This window comes from Salvelinus namaycush, chromosome 19 (genome assembly GCF_016432855.1).
Source record: "Salvelinus namaycush isolate Seneca chromosome 19, SaNama_1.0, whole genome shotgun sequence".
NCBI lineage: Eukaryota > Metazoa > Chordata > Actinopteri > Salmoniformes > Salmonidae > Salvelinus > Salvelinus namaycush.
The window spans coordinates 34,541,518-34,566,036 of record NC_052325.1 but is presented as its reverse complement, the minus strand read 5'-3'; the positions used below and the strand labels follow the sequence as shown (position 1 = coordinate 34,566,036).

General features: G+C 41.1%; 1 protein-coding gene across 1 annotated transcript; it reads left to right on the top strand.

Moving 5' to 3' along the window:
* Nucleotides 1-435: 435 nt before the first annotated feature.
* Nucleotides 436-22,707, top strand: egfl6 (EGF-like-domain, multiple 6). The gene is made up of 13 exons (XM_039014304.1): nucleotides 436-509; nucleotides 4,586-4,692; nucleotides 5,089-5,181; nucleotides 6,729-6,848; nucleotides 6,968-7,087; nucleotides 7,540-7,674; nucleotides 7,762-7,884; nucleotides 10,067-10,135; nucleotides 11,468-11,725; nucleotides 17,034-17,108; nucleotides 17,201-17,296; nucleotides 17,544-17,806; nucleotides 21,906-22,707. Exons 1-13 carry the CDS (start codon nucleotides 436-438, stop codon nucleotides 22,011-22,013), a joined length of 1,641 nt encoding a protein of 546 aa, XP_038870232.1. The 3' UTR covers nucleotides 22,014-22,707.
* Nucleotides 22,708-24,519: the final 1,812 nt, after the last annotated feature.

Genomic DNA, 24,519 nt, shown 5'->3' with positions numbered 1-24,519 from the left:
GTAATGAAAACCTACCTCTGGAATTTCAGCAGAGAGAGAGAGAAAGAAAGAGAGAAAGAAAGAAAGAGTAGGAGAGAGAGTGGGAGAGAGAGAGTGGCAGAAGGGGAATCAGAGAGAGAGAGAGAGAGAGAGTGAGAAGAGAGAAGGAAGAGGAGGATACAGATCACAGAGGCTTCTATCAGGAGAGTGAAAAAGAGTGAGAGAAAAAGAGAGAGAGAAAAGTCTACTTACTAGAGGGGAGTGTGTGTGGTGGGGAAACACTAGACTCAATTGGGACTTGTTCCTGGGCTGGGACCCCTGTGTTAGTGCATGGAGCAATAGCAAGCCCCTGGGAGGAGCAGAGCACAACCGAGCAAGAAACAGAGTGAGTGAGAGCTTCTGTGAGAAACACAGAGAGAGATAGTGAGAGAACGTGAGCTGTACCCAGTGAAAAACATGCAGCCCCTCAGCTGGATCGGTGCACTCTTCTTCCTGTTCTATGTTTCCTCTGGAAGTGCAGACGCCAACAGGTAAGTAAGCAATCAATCAATCAATCCTATGTACTGCTGTAGGAAACGATTGTCAGAGAGATATACATGTTCATACAGTATAATGTAGTTCATGCTGCTGTCATTGTATCTGTTCACTCTGATGCCTGCAGCAGGTGTAAAGCTCAGTGTTTATTGGTATGATTCATCTGGATAGTAGAGCATTCAGTATGGACATTCCATTGCAGGGTCAAGGGAACAGCACTGCAAAAGCAATTGTCACATCCCTAGCTAACACTCCTAGCAGCTACTAGCAGACACAGCTGTGTGTTGTAAGTGTTGTAAATGCATTATATTCCATTACTTATACAGTATTATAAACTGGGTGGTTCGAGCCCTTAATGCTGATTGGTTGATAGCTGTGGTATATCAGACCGTACACTACGGGTATGACAAAACATGTATTTTTACTGCTCTAATTACATTGGTAACCAGTTAATAATAGCCAAAAGGTACCTCTGGGGTTTGTGGTATATGGCCAATATACCTGGGCTGAGGGAGGTATCCAGGCACTTCGCGTTGTGTCGTGCATAAGAACAGCCCTTAGCCATGGTATATTGGCCATATACCACACCCCCTCGTGCCTTATTGCTCAAGTAGAAGTTGCCTCTTATTGAACTGCCATTACCAGTTGCCTGATCCTAACTTTAACTAATGAGACATGTGACAAGCTCATTTTAGTAATTTAGCAGACACTTTTATCCAGGGTGACTCAGTTTAGCTAATGACAATCACAGGCATGTCAGTTGGTTTCAATATGTAATAATGGGAAAAGTGGTGTTTTGGTGCAATGCATGTCCTCACTCTCAGGCTGTCTGCGCCTTGGCCAGGGACTATGTGAGGTATGGGGGCTGTGTCAGCTAAATGTTGCTCATGGCACTGTTAATCACCGAAGGACACCTGTCACACATAGGGGCCCCTAGCCCTTTCCTCCTGTAGGCTATTCTGGTTGATTTCTACCAGGTCTCAGATTCTTCCCGTCCCCTTGAGCCAGGGCTGCTTTTAGGAAGCCATGAGGGGAACGCCAGAATGCCAAATATCTGGGCCATTTGAGTTTGGCACTGGGCTAGAGGTTAGAGGGCTCCTCAGATCAGAAGGTTTCCCCATCCAGATGTGTGCTTCAAAAGCTAAAGTTATTTTATGATCCTTGAGGGTACACTTCAAGCAATGAAAGGGGAAGCAGCAGATTGACATCCCATCCCAATTTAATTTACAGTAAAAATATACGTGCAATTCAATCACTATGCATATAATTTCCAAAGTGCTGACTTGATGACGGTCACTTTAAGTGTAATCGGATGAGGGTCATGAAAATGGAGGGAATAGGTTCCTGCTTGAGTTATTCATGTAACTCTGTAAGGACTTTAAGGAGTGACTGATTAAGTGTAAGTAGAGAGCCCACTTTTTCTTCCTATCGGAGGGAGTCGGGGGGAATTTTATTTGGCCTGTTAGTTTTCCAAACCACTGCCACAGTGCTATTAGGGTGACAATTAGCTGGGGTGTCTGCAAGGATGCATTTGAGATACCTATATTAGACTACGTGTTGAAGTCAAATGTCACCAAAAAGTAGCCGGGGATGTGTCCTACAGTGTCTTGCGAAAGTATTCACCCCCCTTGGCATTTCCCTATTTTGTTGCCTTACAACCTGGAATTAAAATAGATTTTTTGAGGGGTTTGTATCATTTTATTTACACAACAATCCTACCACTTTGAAGATGCAAATATTTCTTCTTGTGAAACAAACAAGAAATAAGATAAAAAAACTGAAAACTTGAGCGTGCAAAACTATTCATCCCCCCCAAAGTCAATACTTTGTAGAGACACCTTTTGCAGCAATTACAGCTGCAAGTCTCTATATGTCTCTATAAGCTTGGCACATCTAGCCACTGGGATTTTTGCCCATTCTTCAAGGCAAAACTGCTCCAGCTCCTTCAAGTTGGATGGGTTCCGCTGGCGTACAGCAATACTTAAGTCATACCACAGATTCTCAATTGGATTGAGGTCTGGGCTTTGACTAGGCCATTCCAAGACATTTAAATGTTTCCCCTTAAACCACTCAAGTGTTGCTTTAGCAGTATTCTTAGCTTCATTGTCCTGCTGGAAGGTGAACCTCCGTCCCAATCTCTGGTTTCCCTCCTGTATTTAGTGCCATCCATCATTCCTTCAATTCTGACCAGGTTCCTAGTCCCTGCCGATGAAAAAACATCCCCACAGCATGATACTGCCACCATGGTGTTCTCGAGGTGATGAGAGGTGTTGGGTTTGCACCAAACATAGCTTTTTTTTAATTTATTTTTTTAGCAAAAAAGCTCAATTTTAGTCTCATCTGACCAGATTACCTTCTTCCATATGTTTGGGGAGTCTCCCATATGCCTTTTGGCAAACACCAAATGTGTTTGCTTATTTCTTTCTTTAAGCAATGGCTTTTTTCTGGCCACTCTTCCATAAAGCCCAGCTCTGTGGAGTGTACGGCTTAAATTGGTCCTACGGACAGATACTCCAATCTCCGCTGTGGAGCTTTGCAGCTCTTTCAGGGTTACCTTTGGTCTCTTTGTTGCCTCTGATTAATGCCCTCCTTGCCTGGTCCGTGAGTTTGGTGGGCGGCCCTCTCTTGGCAGGTTTGTTATGATGCCATATTATTTCCATTTTTTAATAACGGATTTAATGATGCTTCGTGGGATGTTGAAAGTTTCTGATATTTTTTTATAACCCAACCCTGATCTGTACTTCTCCACAACTTTGTCCCTGACCTGTTTGGAGAGCTCCTTGGTATTCATGGTGCCGCTTGCTTGGTGGTGCCCCTTGCTTAGTGGTGTTGCAGACTCTGGGGTCTTTCAGAACAGGTGTATATATACTGAGATCATGTGACACTTAGATTGCACACAGGTTGACTTTATATTTATTTCATTAATTATGTGACTTCTGAAGGTAATTGGTTGCACCAGATCTTATTTAGGGGCTTCATAGCAAAGGGGGTGAATACATAATCACGCACCACTTTTCCGTTTTTATTTTTTTGAATTTTTTGAAACAAGTTATTTTTTTCATTTCACTTCACCAATTTGGACTATTTTGTGTATGTCCAGTACATGAAGTCCAAATAGAAATCCATTAAAATTACAGGTTGTAATGCAACAAAATTGGAAAAATGCGAAGGGGGATGAATACTTTTACAAGGCACTGTACTAATCACCCCAAACAACCCCAAACAGGTACCCCAAAGTACCCCAACTCGTGACTCGACCATTGGTGACTCTGACTTGGACTCGACTCGGACTTAGCCATAGGGACTCGTGACTCGATTCGGACTCGAGCACAATGGACTTGGGACTCAACTCGGACTCGAGGTTAAGTGACTAAAACACTGCCCAAAGTAACCCAAAAACTCCAAACAGGTACCCCAAAGTATGCCAAACAAGCCCAAACATGTAACATGTAACCCAAAGTACCCTATACATAAGTGGTCACACAGTCGTGTGTGAACAGGGAGTACAGAAGGGGACTAAGCACACACCCCTGGGGGGGCCCCGTGTGGCACCATATCTAAGCTTTTAAAAATAAACAAGGCATGCATTGTCTGGATGAAGCCTGTGCATTATATTTTATTGGACAATGCACTTGAAATGAAAAAAAGCCTTATTGATCAACATTTGAGCCTCAGGGAATCTGTCAAAGATAATATGTATACTGTAAATAATATAAAAATATGCATTTACGCTTAAATTCTCGCAACTATCTGATTCCCACCTATATTTTCACTACTTGGCTGCATTCTCCTGGGTCAGATCTGTAAAAGTTGGAGGTACTTTCAGGTACTTTGGAGTACCTGTTTAGGGTTGTTTGTCTTTGGGGGAGGGATACACTAATTTAGTGATCCAATTCTCTTCTCTATTTGATGCATATTTACTGCAAGTTGTGCTTATTTGGGTATTTGTTTTTATTCTGCAATCCATTATCAAGTTATGATCATGATTCAACTGCCCCTCAAGGAATGGAACCAAAGATCTAACAGGGTAGAGCTGTGTATCACCTATTTCCCCTGCCCTTTATGTGCACAGGGTCCGCAGACAAGTCCCCGCCGGTGGCCAACCAGGTGTATGTCGCTTTGGCAGGAGGTTAGAGTGTTGCTATGGCTGGAAAAAGAACAGCAAAGGACAATGTGAAGGTAAGCATCTCAACAAAACAAACTGTGGTTACGTTTAGTCAAAATGTACTGTATTTGACCTTGTCATGTTGCTTGTTTGAATGGTGAATAGAAATCTATTTGTATAGCTCTGCTCATCAATTTAACTTTTTTTTTTGTTTCGTTGAATGAAAATATTGTATACTGTAAGTGGATATTCAATGAATGAAAACCTCAAGTTTAAGAACTCAAATTGTTCTCCACAATAATGGGTTTTCACATTTGTTATTCTTTGTGGCTGGGTATTTTCCTGCACCAGAAGAAATGTGGACTAAATTACCTCTGGGATAGTAAACCTGGCATGTTTGAACCTCAGTGAACCTGCATAACCCCTCTTATTGCCGCTGGTGGTATTTCTCTCCTTGAATGCTTTACCAGCTCAGTGTGAACATGGCTGCAAGCACGGAGAGTGTGTTGGCCCCAACAAATGCAAGTGTTACCAAGGATACACCGGAAAGACGTGCAATCAAGGTCAGTGGGGTAACTAGAGTCAATGGAATGAGGGTCAAAGGTCAGAGAAATGTGAGCCAAAGTGGTCTCTTTATGGAGATCAACTTGCAGCTCAGATTTGTAGCCTGTCTCTGTAGTTATCCCTCTCTACTTCACAAGCCCCTGAATCAGTGCCTTGCAAAAGTATTCACCCCCTTGGCATTTTTCCTATTTTGTTGCATTACAACCTGTAATTTTTATTTTTTATGTAACGTAATGGACATAGACAAACTAGTCCAAATTGGAGAAGTGAAATGAAAAATATAACTTGTTAAAAAAATAAAAAAAAAATACGGAAAAGTGGTGCGTGCATATGTATTCACCCCCTTTGCTATGAAGCCCCTAAATAAGATCTGGTGCAACCAATTACCTTGAGAAGTCACATGATTAATTAAATAAAGTCCACCTGTGTGCAATCTAAGTGTCACATGATCTGTCACGTGATCTCAGTATATATACACCTGTTCTGAAAGGCCCCAGAGTCTGCAACACCACTAAGCAAACAGCACAAACGAGCAAGAAGTTGTGGAAAAATACAGATCAGGGTTGGGTTATAAAAAAATATCAGAAACTTTGAACATCCCACGAAGCATGGACTGGGAAACTGGTCCGAATTGAAGGAATGATGGATGGCGCTAAATACAGGGAAATTATTGAGGGAAACCTGTTTCAGTCTTCCAGAGATTTGAGACTGGGACGGAGGTTCACCTTCCAGCAGGACAATGACCCTAAGCATACTGTTAAAGCAACACTTGAGTGGTTTAAGGGGAAACATTTAAATGTCTTGGAATGGCCTAGTCAAAGCCCAGACCTCAATCCATTTGAGAATATGTGGTATGAATAAAGATTGCTGTACACCAGCGGAACCCATCCAACTTGAAGGAGCTGGAGTAGTTTTGCCTTGAAGAATGGGCAAAAATCCCAGTGGCTAGATGTGCCAAGCTTATAGAGACATATCCCAAGAGACTTGCATCTGTAATTGCTGCAAAAGGTGGCTCTACAAAGTATTGACTTTGGGGGGTGAATAGTTATGCACGCTCACGTTTTCAGTTTTTTGTCTTATTTCTTGTTTGTTTCACAAGAAAAAATATTTTGCGTCTTCAAAGTGGTAGGAATGTTGTGTAAATAAAATGATACAAACCCAGACAAAAAACTATTTTAATTCCAGGTTGTAAGGCAACAAAATAGGAAAATGCCAAGGGGGTGAATACTTTCGCAACGCACTGTAAATCACTTGATCATCATGTTGACACCTTTACAGATGCCTCAATATTTCAATACCAAACTATTCATTTTCTGCTATATAGAATACTTAATCTGGAGAAACCTAAAATGTATTCAATATGTTACCCCTGGGACCATGTAAGATATGATGTCCATGGGACAATTTTCAAGTTTGATGTCTCTGGTGAAGCCAACAGACTTATAGAAGCCACAGGTGCATTATTTCTGATTACAAACTAATATAGTATAGCCATAAATATCCCTGAAGTACATAACTGAGGACGACTGTCTGTCTCTCTGTCCAGATCTGAATGAGTGTGGCCTGAAGCCCCGTCCCTGTGAGCATCGCTGCATGAACACCCATGGCAGCTACATGTGCTACTGCCTCAACGGATACACCCTCATGCCTGATGGCTCCTGTACCAGTGAGTGGGCACTGTAACCCCTACTTTACCTGCTGCTATTCACTCAAGAAATGGTGTTAGTTTTATACTGTACCAGTACTGTTTAAGAAGTTCTCTTTCCTGTGTGAGTGTGTGTATAGACTCCAGGACGTGCTCCCTGGCCCACTGTCAGTATGGCTGTGAGGAGGTACAGGGGGAGATCCGTTGTCTCTGCCCGTCTGCAGGTCTGCAGCTGGGGCCGGACGAGAGGTCCTGCGTGGGTGAGTACCACCACCTTGGACCACCAACCCTGACACTGCAGTATATCACTTCATGAGGAGTTTATGCTCGTTCTCACTGGACCACTCCACCTCATGGATTAGCAGCTACTGAACACAACAGAAGGGGTCAACATGTTGGAGCTTTGTAAAGCTCTGTGAAGCCTCCATTATGTGGTTTCACATTCCTGCTCCATCTCAAGGCTTCTCACATAAGAACTTAATCATCTGTAGCAGCCGGTTGGACAAAATGGGGTAGTGTTTCTTCCCACAAAACTACTTGAGTGGATTGGGAGCCATTGTCCCATTGTGGTGCTAAACTAAAGTGTCAGTCAGGGATGGTTGACATTGATCCAAATATTTAACCCTATGCTTCAATGTAGAAAACAGAACTCGGTCATTCCATGTTTATTCAAATCTGTCCGTCTTCCTCCCTTCCTTCCTTGTGCCTTTAGATATTGATGAATGTGTAACTGGGATGAACCTGTGCCCATACAACAGACAGTGTGTCAACACATTTGGTAGCTACTACTGCAAGTGCCAGAATGGCTACGATCTGACGTATGTTAGTGGGAAATATGACTGTGTAGGTAAGGTATACAATCATTTCACATACACAACAATTTACTTTAAAACAATCTGTGAGGAGATATCAAATCAGTAAATGTATTTTTCAGACAATGACGAGTGTGCGGCCAACACACACAAGTGCAGCCACCATGCAGTCTGTCTGAACACTCAGGGATCCTACAAGTGCAAGTGCAAGCAAGGCTTCCGTGGCAGTGGCTTCGAATGCTCGGGTGAGACCTGAACAGATTTACTATTCATCAATCATCAAAACATTCTTAGAGTAAAAACCATTTGATAGAAAAGTTGTTGATGTGCAAGGGGGCCACAATCGAACAATGTTTTTTCCCATATTGCATATACTACAGTTGACGTCGGAAGTTTACATACACCTTAGCCAAATACATTTAAACTCAGTTTTTCAAAACTCCTGACATTTAATCTGTGTAAAAATTCCCTGTCTTAGGTCAGTTAGGATCCCCACTTTATTTTAAGAATGTGAAATGTCAGAATAATAGCAGAGAGAATTATTTATTTCAGCTTTTATTTCTTTCATCACATTCCCAGTGGGTCAGAAGTTTACATACACTCAATTAGTATTTGGTAGCATTGCCTTTAAATAGTTTAACTTGGGTCAAACGTTTCGGGTAGCCTTCCACAAGCTTCCCACAATAAGTTGGGTGAATTTGGCTCATTCCTCCTGACAGAGCTGGTGTAACTGAGTCAGGTTTGTAGGCCTCCTTGCTCGCACACGCTTTTTCAGTTCTGCCCACAGATTTTCAATGGGATTGAGGTCAGGGCTTTGTGATGGCCACTCCAATACCTTGACTTTGTTGTCATTAAGCCATTTTGCCACAACTTTGGAAGTATGATTGGGGTCATTGTCCGTTTGGAAGACCCATTTGCGACCAAGCTTTAACTTCCTGACTGATGTCTTGAGATGTTGCTTCAACGTATCCACATAATTTTCCTTTCTCATGATGCCATCTATTTTGTGAAGTGCACCTGTCCCTTCAGCAGCAAAGCACCCCCACAACAAGATGCTGCCACCCCCGTGCTTCACAGTTGGGATGGTGTTCTTCGGCTTGCAAGCATCCCCCTTTTCCTTCAAACAAAATTATGGTCATTAGGGCCGAACAGTTCTATTTTTGTTTCATCAGACCAGAGGACATTTCTCCGTGTGCAGTTGCAAACCGTAGTCTGCCTTTTTTATGGCGGTTTTGGAGCAGTGGCTTCTCCCTTGCTGAGCGGCCTTCCAGGTTATGTCGATATAGGACTCGTTTTACTGTGGATATAGATACTTTTGTACCTGTTTCCTCCAGCAACTTCACAAGGTCCTTTGCTGTTGTTCTGGGATTGATTTGCACTTTTCGCACCAAAGTACGTTCATCTCTAGGAGACAGAACATGTCTCCTTCCTGAGCCGTATGACGGCTGCGTGGTCCCATGGTGTTTATACTTGCGTACTATTGTTTGTACAGATGAACGTGGTACCTTTCAGGCATTTTGAAATTACTCCCAAGGATGAACCAGACTTGTGGAGGTCTACAGTTGAGCACTGAGTTTGAAGGTAGCCCTTGAAATACATCCACAGGTACACCTCCAATTGACTCAAATGATGCCAATTAGCCTATCAGAAGCTTCTAAAGCCATGACATAATTTTCTGGAATTTTCCAAGCTGTTTAAATGCACAGTCAACTTAGTGTATGTAAACTTCTGACCCACTGAAATTGTGATACAATGAAATAATCTATCTGTAAACAATTGTTGGAAAAATTACTTGTGTCATGCACAAAGTGGATGTCCTAACTGACTTGCGAAAACTATAGTTTGTTAACAAGAAATTTGTGGAGTGGTTGAAAAATGTGTTTTAATGACTTCAACCTAACTGTATGTAAACTTCCGACTTCAACTGTATATTCACCTTTTATATCCGATACAAGAGTGAAAAGTCTCTCAGACAGTTATTTCACTATAGCATATTTTAACTGTGCTCTTAAAACATCAGCACTGCCAAAGCCAGTTTCCTGTTTTCAGACAACCCCTGCACTCTACAGATGTTACTCAGGGAGAGCCCCTGATTCAAATTACACCTGTGTAAATATCTGCTGTTCTACCGAACCCAGCCATCTGAAGGACAGAGGAAAGGAGAGGCATGTCTGTCTGTCTGTCTGTCTGTCTGTCTGTCTGTCTGTCTGTCTGTCTGTCTGTCTGTCTGTCTGTCTGTCTGTCTGTCTGTCTGTCTGTCTGTCTGTCTGTCTGTCTGTCTGTCTGTCTGTCTGTCTGTCTGTGAGTAGCAGAGGGGCCACAGTGCACTCTCTGAACCAGGCAGTTGGCACTAGCTGATGTAGCCTAGGTGACATGATAGGTGCGCCGTGGCTTTGTGTAAACAAAGATGCCTTTATGTTTTTGTAGTCAAACCCTTTTATCAAAGCTCCTGGGACCAGGGAGACAAAGGCAGTGCAGATGATAATTTCCTCAATGGTGAGATGTGTATGGAATGCAACAAGGCTTTCCACTTCCTCTGTTCGCACCTCGCCCTGCAGCGTCCCCCACCCCCCTCCTACCTACCACTGTTGCTTTGTGAACTCCCCCTTCCTTCCCTCTCTCATGGCTCAAGGCTGGCTACGTCCTATCCGCACCACACACAGCTTGATCTGCCATGTAGAAGTCAGCATGAAACCATTTTAGACTTTGCAAGCACATACAGTATATATGGCTGAAGCTGGCTGTCATGCTTCCCATGCATGGAGTATGATATTCCTGTCTGTCGTCCTACTCTATGTGCTCATCTTTCATGTCTATGACAACATGTTTACACAAAAGAAATGCATGTATTTCAATGAACAAGGTAAGTCTAATTAAGTCTTTAGTCATATCCCAGCTTACCAATTTACTTATGGTTATGCCGAACATTTTTTTTTTTTTAATTATGCGATCAAAAACAATACTTAAACATGCTTATTTATATAATGAATATGAGTTTGGAGGGATAAAAATTATTCAAAATTACAGCATTAAACCTCACTTAAAGCATGTCAGACAAAAGTTATACATAAACCTGAACTCGTTCTCCAGTAGATTAGTAAGAATGGCTCACCCCTTGTTAAAACATGGCCTGAAAATTGAACCTTTTTCAAAATATCGCCTTTTTTAAATGATCTTTGTTAATTATATTATGAATAGGAAAGGTGGAGTTATGTCACATGTGCAGCTAACAAAAATATATGTAAATGTTCTATCCAAACTTACAACCAACTGATTACAGCAAAAAATGGAGAAGGTTAGTGGAGGGGGAACTTGTTTGTCTGCCCTTTATTAAAGACAAAAATTGGCACACAAAAAAATTGTCATGAATAGAAAAATAAACCAGTTTTTAAGGACCAAAATGTTGATATCAGTGCCATAGAGGTTGCAAAAAAGTTGGGAAGAGAATTTCGATGTGCCGATTCCATATTGCAACCAACAGAATGTTATGTGTAAGGGGAATACAACCATCTCAGCTCTGCAGATTTAGCATCAATAGATTAATTATTAATTAAAAGATGTAAAAACAACATTATTTTTGTCCATCCATTGGTGGGTGGGTCAATAAAAAATAAATAATAATAATACATAAAAAAAACAAGGTAAGTCATTTAGAAAAATTCCCATGACATACTCTCTGACATGTTTTGGCTTTAAAAAACTATAATGGCTTTATAAACTATAATGGCTGTATAAACACAGGATTTATGCCTAAACTCTTGTATAACTGCATCAGATTCCACCTGTGATTGTAGTTCCAGAGGTCTGAGCTGGTTCTTCTTCCTGCAGCTATCCCAGACTCCCCAGTGAGACCAAGACTGCCAGGAAAGCTGGACAACGAGCAGATCAAGAACGTCATCCCCGAGCCCCAGGTGACCGTCCCCCCTCAGATACGCATGCAGCCCTTCGACTACGATGGTGAGACCTACATCGGTGGCTCAGAGAAGGTGGGCCAGGTGGACTTCACTAATGTAGGGGAGGAGGAAGAAGAGGACGAGGAGGAGGCAGATGTGGACAACCAACTCAATCCAAGAGGAGATGTTTTCAGTAAGCCTCCTTTCCCTAACTCCTCCCCACTAATCCCCGTATTTATTTCCATCGTGGGTGGTCCCAAATCTGATTACACCAACACTGATCATATGGATTTTCACACACCATTACTGCTGTGGTGGTGTGTAGCACTCATAGTTATTCAGAAATACTATCCCCCATTTGCGTCAGCTAAATAGGAATGGCAAGAACTTTGTGATGTATACTCTTCTTTTCACTCAGTTATATTTAGGGTTACACATGTTCTATGGCATCATAGAACACTAAACAGGATGCTCTCAAACACTCAACACTCAGTCAAAGTTAGGTTAGATCACAGGGTTTTTGCTCTATGCCCTGTTCTGTGAGGGTTAGTGTAGCCTACAACGACCCTATGACCCTGCTGCACATCTGTCTACTCTTTCTATTAGCTACCCCCATGCCTTCACAGAGACCCACAGTATATCCTCTCTGGACATATTTTACAGATGTCTCAAGACAGGGGGAATTTATGGAGTCTAAGGTCTGGCCTAATTACAGCCCCCCCCTTCCAAACCTGACTTCACATTTCTCCGGCCGGCTGGCCTCAGGTTTCTTGGCCTTGCTTGAAGGAAGTCTAGTCTTATCTATCTGTCCTATGTATCTCTTGTCAACTGCCAGGGAGTTAAACTCATCGTCGTTGTTTAAATGAAGGGTACTATTTATTAGGTGTCTTTGACATAAACCTGAGGTATACAATAAAACCTATATCGCTTATCAAACACAGTTCTACTTGATATACAAACATATGCATGCACACATGTCTTGGAAACTATGTATAAACAACATCTGAGCTTTTATTTTTATCTATAGGAGTCAGATGATCCACTGTCACTTGACAGTTTTATTCAGAGACACAAGGACTGGGGAGTGCTTTGGATTCCTTTAAAGATCCACGGTTAGCTGGACTAAACGTATGGATTGAGTCCCTTCTGACTCTAACCTTGTTTAAGACATCTCAAAGCTGCAATGTGATGTCAGGCAGTGTAAGCTTGAGGATTACCATTCCACAATAAAAGGTCAGTTCTAAGCCCTGGACCTGAGTGTGTGTCAGGATTCAGCCTGTTGCTTCATGTTCTGGGCACTGAGTAGATCTATGGCTTAGAATGAAAGCTAATTCGGCAGGAGGCAGCAGGGTTGGGCTCAAATTAAATTGAGAATGCCTCAAATTCTAGTTCAATTCTTGAATTTGAATTGAAGTAGTACATTTTGAATTAAAATAAATCAAATTTAATTCAGTGAAATTCAATAAAATTCCAATCCCTTTTCTATTCATTATATAGGTGTAGTCTATACAAATATAAATATTCTACATACTGTAAATCATCAAACATGTCGTTATATACGTGCATATCATTTTTGGGGAAACTGTTGAAATGAATGTTCAAGGAAAACATAACAAAACCTGTATGCAAATATTCTAAGTAATTATATTTCATTAATCACTTCAATTCTGTTAAATATGAGGGAAATACTACATTTCCCAGAATGCATTAGTGTAACCCTCAAGATGCCTTTAAAAAGAAGCCAAATAAATGCAATGGTTGGTGGAAATAAAATTGGCTATTCTAAGCACTAAAGTTGAAGGAGTATATGAACATTGTTTTCAGAGAAATTTGATATATTCTTTGGTATCTGGCAGTGTGACCAGTCAGATTCAATTAAACGGTCATGTTCTATGACTGAGTGGAATTTCTTTGAAATGCACTGAATTAAATTCTACTTCCTGTCACTCAAACTCCAATTCTACATCCTGTGGGGTATGTCCAATTAAATTCGAATTTCAACTCATGAGTTGAATGGGAGTCAAATCCAAAATGTTTAATTGAGCCCAACCCTGGTAAGCAGAGAATGGCCTCTTTCACATATTAGATTCACATGTTGTAAATACAACACATCCTGTGAGGTATAAATAGCTAATGTGGTTGGAGGACAAGACAACAACACATTAGCTTACGCTAGAAGAGATCTTCCAGTGTTATGTGTTACCTCCAACCCTAAATAAGATGTAGCAAGAGAGTGAATATATTCAACCATGAAGTTGAACTAAGTTACTGTTAAATGCATTAGTGTAAAGTACTTAAGTAAAAATACTTTAAAGTACTCCTTAAGTCGTTTTTGGGTGGTATTTATATCTATTTTGAATGCTTAGCAAGACAGGAAAATGGTCAAATTCACGCACTTATCAAGAGAACACATGGTCATCCCTACTGCCTCTGGCCTGCGGACTCACTAAACACAAATTAATATTTTGTAAATAATCTCTGAGTGTTCCCCTGACTATCCATAAATTCTAAAAACAAGAAAATGGTATTAAGCAATCTGCTTTGCTTAGTATAAGGAATTGTAAGTGATTTACATTTTTACTTTTGATACTTAAGTATATTTTAGCAATTACATTTACTTTTGATACTTAAGTATATTTAAAACCAAATACTTTTAGACTTTTACTCAAGTAGTATTTTACTGGCTGACATTCACTTTTACTTGAGTAACTTTCTATAAAGGTATCTATACCTTTACTCAAGAATGACAACGTGGTACTTTTTCCACCACTGGTTAAATGCTGTGTGTTAAATGCTGCGTATAGTTCAGTACATGCTCTACGCATGTTGGTTGATGTAATAAACTAGATCTGGTCCTAGTGTTTGAAAGAGTATTCTGTTTCACCCCTGTCATTTGCCATTGACCATTGAAAGGAGACTAAGGCCAGAAAAACAGCTGTGCTGAATAGCAGTGTGACAATCCCACACAGCCAAGCCTGGGAAAGAGGTGGACGCACTGAGGCCATCAGTCAAACTGTCAAACAGAATAACTTCTCTAACCTTCTCTGGCCATGAGCTGAAACTGAAAGTTGAAAAGCAAGTAGAAACCCTTGAGAGAAGATCATTTCATTTGACTTGTGGGAAATAAATGTATATTTTTCTCTATTTAACTTTTTTGGGATAGGGGGCAGTATTCGGAAGTTTGGATGACTGAGGTGCCCAAAGTAAACCGCCTGCTACTCAGGCCTAGAAGCTAGGATATGCATATAATTGCTAGATTTGGATAGAAAACACTCTAAAGTCTCCAAAACCGTTAAAATAATGTCTGTGAGTATAACAGAACTGATATGACAGGCGAAAACCTGAGGAAAATCCATCCAGGAAGTGCTATTGTTTTGAAATGCCTGTTTTTCCATTGAAAGCCTATCCACCATTCAAAGACTTATGATGCAGTTTGTGATCCCTATGGCTTCCACTATATGTGGCCAGTCTTTAGGCATTGTTTCAGGCTTTTACTCTGAAAAATGAGGGAGAAACACCACTTTCAATGAGAGGCCAGTGGAAATTTCCAGAGATGTGTCCTGCGCGATCCCGAGAGCGCGCCTTTCTTGTTTTTCCTTTTCTATTGACGAAGCTATTGTCCGGTTGAAATATGATCGATTATTTATGACAAAGACAACCTGAGGATTGATTATAAACATCGTTTGACATGTTTCTACAAACTTTTATGGTATTTTTTAGATTTTTCGTCTGCCTGCTGTGACCGCGCTTTGTGCCAATGGACTACTGAACAAAACGCACCAACAAAACTGAGGTTTTTAGACATAAACAGGGACTTTATCGAAGAAAAAACAAACATTTATTGTGTAACATGGAGTCTTGTGAGTGCAAGCATACGAAGATCATCAAAGGTAAGTGATACATTTGAAATCTGACACAGCGGTTGGATTAACAAGACGTTTATCTTTCAGCTGATGTATAACACTTGTATGTTTTAGGAATTTTTATTAGGAGTATTTCTGTTTTTGAATTTGGCACTCTGCAATTTCACTGGCTGTTGTCGAGGTGGGACGCTGCCGTCCCACCTATCCCAAAGAAGTTTTAACTAGGCAAGTCAGTTCAGAACAAACTATTATTTTCAATGACGGCCAAGGAACAGTGGCAGAATGGGGCAGAATGACAGATTTGTACCTTGTCAGCTTGGGGATTCTAACTTGCAACCTTTCGGTTTCTAGTCCAACGCTCTAACCACTGCCGCCCCGTCATATCATGAGGAACACAGGACGTTGGGGGCATCTTAATTGGGGAGGATGAGCTGGTGGTAATTGCTGGAGCGGAATGGGTGGAATGGTTTCAAATACATCAAACACAGGTATTGATGCCATTCTATTCGCTCTGTTCCAGCCATTATTATGAGCCATCCACTGCTGAGGAGATACCGTAGCATAGAGATGAGTATAATGAGGCCAGGATGCATAAAAGCAATGAAATATGCCTTTCATGCCAAATCGATCCTTTTGTGCAGATACAACATAGATACAACAGAGACAGTGGAGTTCATAGCTCTTGGGATAAAACACACATGCCTTTAAGTTGCCTCTGTAGCTATTTGGTTTAGATAGCTAGGATTATTATTATTATTATTGGCTCTTCATCTTAAGATGAGTGTGGGCAAAGGATCACACGTGATGGTATGCCTCTCAGTGAGACAGTAACAAGGCTGCCTTTCACCGCTAATGTTGATCTCTTTAAGGAAACAAGTGAGACAGCAGCCTGAGCCTTCGTCAGGATGACTCAAATAGCAAGAGGAGACAGGCCCCGAGACATTCATCAGCTCCATGGAGGAATTCCACTCTGCCGCCATGTGAGCGCCTTGGGATACACACAGCTCTCCCTGCGCCTCTACTCCCCATCCACTAGGGGGGGGGGGGGGGGGGGGGGGGCAGAGACTCCAAGCCTTTTATTATCATCCCCCAGAACAGCTGTTGAGCAAACAGACCTGACTCCCTGACAGAGAGAGTCTGTCATCAGCTCCTCAAATCCCCTCAAACACCAACCCACTCTGGCTGGGCAGGTTCAATTAGCAAAGCCGCTGTACATCTGGTTGTCTAGAGCAACTCAGTGAAGGGGGAAGTTTGTTGGGAGAGCTTTAAGATGCTTCAGTTATAATATCCTAAATGTCAACAGGGCAGGCTTCCACTTGTAGGCTTCCACTTCCCTGACTGGCTTTTGTTTTATGATGGGAAATCTTTCCACTGCATAATCATCTGGATGATCTCCATGGACCACATATCTTCAGAAGAATGCTTGGATCTGAAATGGCTTGTTTTGATAGAGCAATATTAAGCATTCATAACTGTTTAGACAAGGTTATACATACACACTAATCAAGGTGGTTAATATCCTGTTTCAATATGTCTTGTCTTATGTCTGGTCTTTTTGTGCTTTCAGCAGAAGTGAACTACATTATCTTGACATTTGATGGACCATATCATAACGGAGTTCTCTCTCTCCCAAAGCAGTTCCAGAGGACTTTGAGTCGGTATTTGGTCCTCCAACCGAAGTCAAAGAGATTGAAATAACTCCAGCCCAGGAAGGTAATCCTTGGTTAAATTGTTGACATAAGGTGGGTAATAAATAATACCTTTCTAATTACTGTGAATCGTTGACATCTGACTGTGCCTTCCAGAGTTCTTCATGGACTGCAACTTTGATCAGGGTGCTTGTGAGTGGGTGCAGGACAAGGATGATAACGTCGACTGGAGCGTGTCCTACCATGAAAACGGTACATAGCATAATGCTAATGGGGCATTAATAGTATTTCTACCTCCTATATTTGCCTTGTAGATGCATATATGTTTATACAATGACCGATAAGGTAAATATTTTATTATCCACATGATCATCTGAATCTATCTTCCAGAAGTTGCTCTTTGCTGTGCTTAATCTATGTATTCCCAAATAGCTGTTAGTAATACGTTAACGACTATCACTGATCAGCTTGTGTCCACTCCCTGATCCCTAACCCCCAGGTATGGAGTACTACATGGCTATGAGTGGTCTTCTGGGGGAGAAGAAGGACCAGGCTAGACTAAAACTGCTCCTCAGTGACCGGGCCAAACAGGGAAGCTTCTGCCTCACCTTCAACTACCGCGTCACTGGAAACCAGGTGGGCTCGCTGCGGGTGCTGCTGAACAACAATGCCTATCCGGTGTGGGAGCAGAGCCGCAGCCAAGACCAGGAGTGGCAGACAGAACTGCTCACTGTGGCCTGGAAGAACCAGGCCCCAGAATCTGTAAGTTACCATTCCATTCAAACGCCTAGAATGATAAAGGACACATAGAATGCTGACAATGTCAGCAGATAATGGTACAGTGCATTCAGAAAGTATTCAGACCCCTTCTTACATTACAGCGCTATTCTTGAATTAATTGTTTTCCTCATCTACACCCAATACCCCAAAACGATAAATTGAAAACAGGTGTTTAGGATTTTTGCTAATTTATATATATTTTTTAACAGCAATACCTTTTTTACATACAGTACCAGTCAAAAGTTTGGACACACCTACTTATTCAATGTTTTTTCTTTATTTTTACTATTTTGAAGATTGTAGAATAATAGGGAAGACATCAAAACTATGAAATAACACATGGAATCATGTACTAACCAAAAAAGTATATATATATATTTGAGATTCTTCAAAGTAGCCACCCTTTGCCTTGATGACAGCTTTGCACACTCTTGGCATTCTCTCAACCAGAGAATTCCTAGGCCGTCTTTGTAAATAAGAATTTGTTCTTAACTGACTTGCCTAGTTAAATAAAAATAAATAAATAAAAACTGCTTCATGAGGTAGTCACCTGGAATGCATTTCAATTAACAGGTGTGCCTTGTTAAGTTCATTTGTGGAATTTCTTTCCTTCTTAATGCATTTGAGCCAATCAGTTGTGTTATGACAAGGTAGGGTGGTATATTGAAGATAGCCCTATTTGGTAAAAGACCAAGTCCATATTATGGCAAGAACAGCTCAAATAAGCAAAGAGAAACGACAGTCCATCGTTACTTTAAGACATGAAGGTCAGTCAATCTGGAAAATTTCAAGAATTTTCTTCAAGTGCAGTCGTAAAAACCATCAAGCTCTATGATGAAACTGGCTCTCATGAGGACCGCCACAGGAAAGGAAGACTCAGAGTTACCTCTGCTGCAGAGGATAAGTTCATTAGAGTTAACTGCACCTCAGATTGCAGCCCAAATAAATGCTTCACAGAGTTCAAGTAACAGACACATCTCAACATCAACTGTTCAGAGGAGACTGCGTGAATCAGGCCTTCATGGTCGAATTGCTGCAAAGAAATATGTGGGAACTCCTTCAAGACTGTTGGAAAAGCATTCCTCATTAAGTCGGTTGAGAGAATGCCAAGAGTATGCAAAGCTGTCATCAAGGCAAAGGGTGGTTACTTTGAACACTTATTTTGGTTAATACATGATTCCATATGTGTTATTTCATGGGTTTGATGTCTTCACTATTATTCTACAATGTAGAAAATAGTAAAAATAAAGAAAAACCATTGAATGAGTAGGTGTGTCCAAACTTTTGACTGGTACTGTAAGGATTCAGACCCTTTGCTATGAGACTCGAAATTGAGCTCAGGTGCAGCTTGTTTCCATTGATCAAGCTTGTTTCCATTGACCTTGAGATGTTTCTTGATTGGAGACCTCCTGTGGTAAATTCAATTGATTGGACATGATTTGGAAAGTTCTGCCCACACCTGTCTATAAAAGAACCCAGTTTGAAGGACAACCATCTCTGCACCAATCAGGCCTTTATGGTACAGTGGCCAGACGGCAGCCACTCCTCAGTAAAAGACACATGACAGCCAGCTTGGAGTTTGCCAAAAGGCACCTAAAAGACTCTCAGACCATGAGAAACAAGATTCTCTGGTCTGATGAAACCAAGAACTCTTTGTCCTGAATGCCAAGCGTCACGTCGGGAGGAAACCTAGCACCATCCCTACAGTGAAGAATGGTGGGTGCAGCATCATGCTGTGGGGATGTTTTTCAGCAGCAGGGACTGGGAGACTAGACAGTATCGAGGGAAAGATGAATGGAGCAAAGTACCGGGAGATCTTTGATGAAAACCTGCTCCAGAGCGCTCAGGACCTCCGACTGGGGTGACGGTTCACCTTCCAACAGGACAACGACCCTTAGTACACAGCCAAGACAACTTGAACCCGATTGAACATCTCTGGAGAGAACTGAAAATAGCTGTGCTGAGACGCTCCCCATCCAACCTGACAGAGCTTGAGCGGATCTGCAGAGAAGAACGGGATAAACTCCCTAAATACAGGTGTGCCAAGCGTGTAGCCTCATACCCAAGACGATTTGAGGCTGTAATCACTGCCAAAAGGTGCTTCAACAAAGTACTGAGTAGAGGGTCTGAATACTTATGTACAGTGGAAGTCGTAAGTTTACATACACCTTATCCAAATACATTTAAACTCAGTTTTTCACAATTTCTGACATTTAATCCTAGTCAAAAGTCCCTGTCTTAGGTCAGTTAGGATCATCACTTTATTTTAAGAATGTGAAATGTCAGAATAATAGTAGAGAGAATTATTTATTTCAGCTTTTATTTCTTTCATCACATTTCCAGTGGGTCAGAGGTTTACATACACTCAATTAGTATTTGGTAGCACTGCCTTTTAATTATTTAATTTGGGTCTATCATTTCGGGTAGCCTTCCACAAGCTTCCACAAGAAGTTGGGTGAATTTTGGCCCATTCCTCCTGACAGAGTTGGTGTAACTGAGTCAGGTTTGTAGGCCTCCTTGCTCGCACACGCTTTTTCAGTTCTGCCCACAGATTTTCTAGAGGATTGAGGTCAGGGCTTTGTGATGGCCACTCCAATACCTTGACTTTGTTGTCATTAAGCCATTATACCACAACTTTGGAAGTATGCTTGGGGTCATTGTCCATTTGGAAGACCCATTTGCGACCAAGCTTTAACTTCCTGACTGATGTCTTGATATGTTGCTTCAATATATCCACAAAATTTTCATCCCTCATGAAGCCATCTATTTTGTGAAGTGCACCAGTCCCTCCTGCAGCAAAGCACCCCCCACAACATGCTTCACGGTTGGGATGGTGTTCTTCGGCTTAAGAGCATCCCCCTTTTTCCTCCAAACATAACGATGGTCATTATGGCCAAACAGTTCTATTTTTGTTTCATCAGACCAGACGACATTTCTCCAAAAAGTAAGATCTTTGTCCCCATGTGCAGTTGCAAACCGTAGTCTGGCTTTTTATGGCGGTTTTGGATCAGTGGCTTCTTCCTTGCTGAGCTGCCTTTCAGGTTATGTCGATATAGGACTCGTTTTACTGTGGATATAGATACTTTTGTACCCGTTTCCTCCAGCAACTTCACAAGGTCCTTTGCTGTTAATCCGGGATTGATTTGCACTTTTCGCACCAAAGTACGTTCATCTCTAGAAGACAGAATGCGTCTCCTTCCTGAGCGGTATGATGGCTGCGTGGTCCCATGGTGTTTATGCTTGCGTACTATTGTTTGTACAGATGAACGTGGAACCTTTCAGGCGTTTGGAAATTGCTCCCAAGGATGAAGTAGACTTGTGGAGGTCTACAATTTTGTTTCTGAGGTCTTGGCTGACTTCTTTTGATTTTCCCATGATGTCAAGCAAAGAGGCACTGAGTTTGAAGGTAGGCCTTGAAATACATCCACAGATACACCTCCAATTGACTCAAATGATGTCAATTAGCCTATCAGCAGCTTCTAAAGTCATGACATCATTTTTTGGAATTTTCCAAGCTGTTTAAAGGCACAGTCAACTTAGTGTATGTAAACTTCCGACCCACTGGAATTGTGATACAGTGAGTTATAAGTGAAATAATCTGTCTGTAAACAATTGTTGGAAAAATTACTTGTGTCATGCACAAAGTAAATGTCCTAACCGACTTGCCGAAACTATAGTTCGTTAACAAGACATTTATGGAGTGGTTGAAAAACAGGTTTTAATGACTCCATCCTAAGTGTATGTAAACTTCTGACTTCAACTGAAAATGTAATATTTTGGTTTGTATATTTCTGCTTTGTCATTATGGGGTATTGTGTGAGATTGGTGAGGGAAAAAACAATTCAATCAATTTTAGAATAAGGCTGTGACGTAACAAAATGTGGAAAAGTCAAGGGGTCTGAGTACTTTACCAATACACTGTATGTTCTATGATTGCCGTATTTACTAGCACAATGTTTAGAGAGGTTTTTAATTTAATCACCACACTTGCCAATATGACCACTGTCGAAGCAAACAAGATACACTACACAAGTCCCAATTTCCAAAACATCTCATCAACATCTTTGCTCTCATTCTGCAGATCATCTTTGAAGCTGAGCGTGGGAATCGAGTTAGGGGAGAGATTGGGCTGGACAACGTGGTGCTGACCTCCGGCGCCTGTCAAGAGGAAGACGCTGCCATCTTTTAAACTGCTCAACTCAGTGACACCATCGAATCAGTCCACTGTGTTTAACTCACAGCTCCGAGGCAGAGCAGAAGTCTCTACCTTTAGTCTGCTCTTTTCAGAGAACACGCACACATCTTCATAATCCCAAACTAAGGGTGTATTTTTGCTGTACTGTATGTGCAACAAGTATTGTTCAGCCGTCCACATTGGAAAGTGTTGCATAAGAGTTTGAGCAATGGTATGTGGAGGGATTTCTGCACGTTTACGAGACTCTGCTTTTGAACTTTTCGTTAATTTGAGCCACCAAGACAAAGAGTAATGTCCAGAAATAAATGATCCGACACATATATACAGTGCGGATTTCAATGTTCACAAATACTTTTCATTTATTCAATTATTTTCACATTAAATATCAGATTTTTATATGTGAGAATATGGCATGTCTACAAAAGTCTACAAAAAACAAAATTGTGTTGCTTTTTCATTTTTAAGTGATAGTGAAATACTGCAGGTAGCTGCAATAAAGAAAGAAATAAGATATACTAAGACATGCAACTTGTAGTTATGTGAAATCAAAATATGAATATTAGATTAATCAAGAAGTCTTCACTTGAAGGTTACTCGGTTTTTAAGATCATATGAGTATGTAACAATGAATAAACTGCTGTAAATTGTGCTTTCATATCGTAATACATAAAAAATGTTTTTATAAGGACTCTGTCCATATTTCATTCTAGTGGTCACCAGCTGATTGTCTATGAGGCCATGTATACTAAAAAGGTCACAACCTCTCACACACCAAGCTTGATCTGTCATAACTGCTAGATATTAGTGAGCGATAAACCAAAATGTCTGTTATTTGTAGGTTTTTAAACTACTAATTATTGATGTCGGTTCAATTATTTGAATTCCATTACTTAAAAAAAAAAAATCTGTGAGCTAGATGCACAGTTTCTCGACAGATAAATCAGATTAAACTAGAACTGTGCGATGTAGTAGGGAGTTGTAGTTTCCAACTGGCCAATATTCAATATAGTTTAGCGCAGAAAACATGATATTTAACTACAATGACCATAATCCATTGAGCCCGCCTACTTGTCTCTTCTGTGTGGAGCAGACACAGAGATGGAGAGAAGAGAGAATGTGTGATTGAGAGGGACAGAAAGCAGTTGCTTCACAAGGTATTTCTACCAACTATTAAGTGATTAATAGTTGGTATTCAGCAGTCATAAAAGTATGCCTTATATACTATGAACTACTAAAATAGTGATTTTGTCAGACAGTATAGGCAGCAGCTCTATTCATGGGTTGCATGTTTTTTCACAATATTGTTTTGAACGTTATTGTTTTGGACTGATGCCCGACTGAGTATTCTACTCAATGCATTGTCAATGAGCGCTGATGAAGATTTCATCAAAAGTGCATTACAGTGCTCCCGAGGGGCGCAGCGGTCTACGGCACTGCATCTGGTACAGGAGGCATCACTACAGTCCCTGGTTTGAATCCAGGGTGTATCACATCCTGCCGTGATTGGGAGTCACATAGGGCGGCACACAATTAGCCCAGCGTCGTCCGGTTTTGGCCGGGGTTGACCATCATTGTAAATAAGAATTTGTTCTTAAACTGACTTTGCCTAGTTAAATAAAGGTTACATAAAAATGTTTTTAAAACTGTGGCTTTGAAATACAATGGCATTCAAAAGGAGGCCAATAACTAGTAGGAAAACCTTTTGTCATTATTTTCATGATGCCAGATTGACTTTAGATGCAGTATAACATTAGATTGTTAGCTAAACTGGAGGGTTTTAGCTAGCTAACATTAGCATTGCTAGCTATTTTTGACAAACTGTGCTGTCTAAAGTAAATTTGACAACATGATAATGCTGGAAAAGTTGTTTCATACTAAATATGACTACTTTAGCAATGTCATCGTATTTCCAGGCACTATAGTGTAATTTAGACAAAACAGTAGTTAAACCTAGTCATTCTGGACGGAGTCTATCACCACTTTAGGGCATCACAATGACGCCGCCGGTAGAGGGCGCCTTGAGAACGTTAACTAGGCAAGTCAGTTAAGAACAACTTCTTATTTACAATGACGGCCTACCCCGGCCAAACCATAACCCGGACGACACTGGGCCAATTGTGCGCCCCCCTACGGGACTCCCAATCATAGCCGGTTGTGATACTGCCTGGAATCAAACCAGGGTCTGTAGTGACGGCTCTAACACTGAGATGCAGTGCCTTAGACCGCTGCGCCACTCGGGAGCCCCATGACGTTACAGAGATGACTTGGAATTAAATAATGAAGTCGTCAAATAAAATAAATGTAACATATACAACAACTGAAACATTTTATTAATGTAAAGTAATGTGAATAAATAATAGTTAATAAGCAGTAAGGGCAGTCACTACCATCATGGGACTTTAATCGCTCAGCACTACTGCTATTGAAATGTTGTTTTCCAAACTCATTCTCACAGAAAGCAACACATGTTCACTTAAAACAAATTAGTGGGGTAGTGGAA

What these genes read in the sequence shown, in the direction of transcription:
- egfl6 (XM_039014304.1), top strand. Translation starts at nt 436, where the DNA reads ATGCAGCCCCTCAGCTGGATCGGTGCACTCTTCTTCCTGTTCTATGTT. An exon ending in GGACGAGAGGTCCTGCGTGG is followed by an intron (nt 7,088 to 7,539) that starts GTGAGTACCACC and finishes TTGTGCCTTTAG; the next exon opens with ATATTGATGAATGTGTAACT. An exon ending in TGGGAAATATGACTGTGTAG is followed by an intron (nt 7,675 to 7,761) that starts GTAAGGTATACA and finishes TGTATTTTTCAG; the next exon opens with ACAATGACGAGTGTGCGGCC.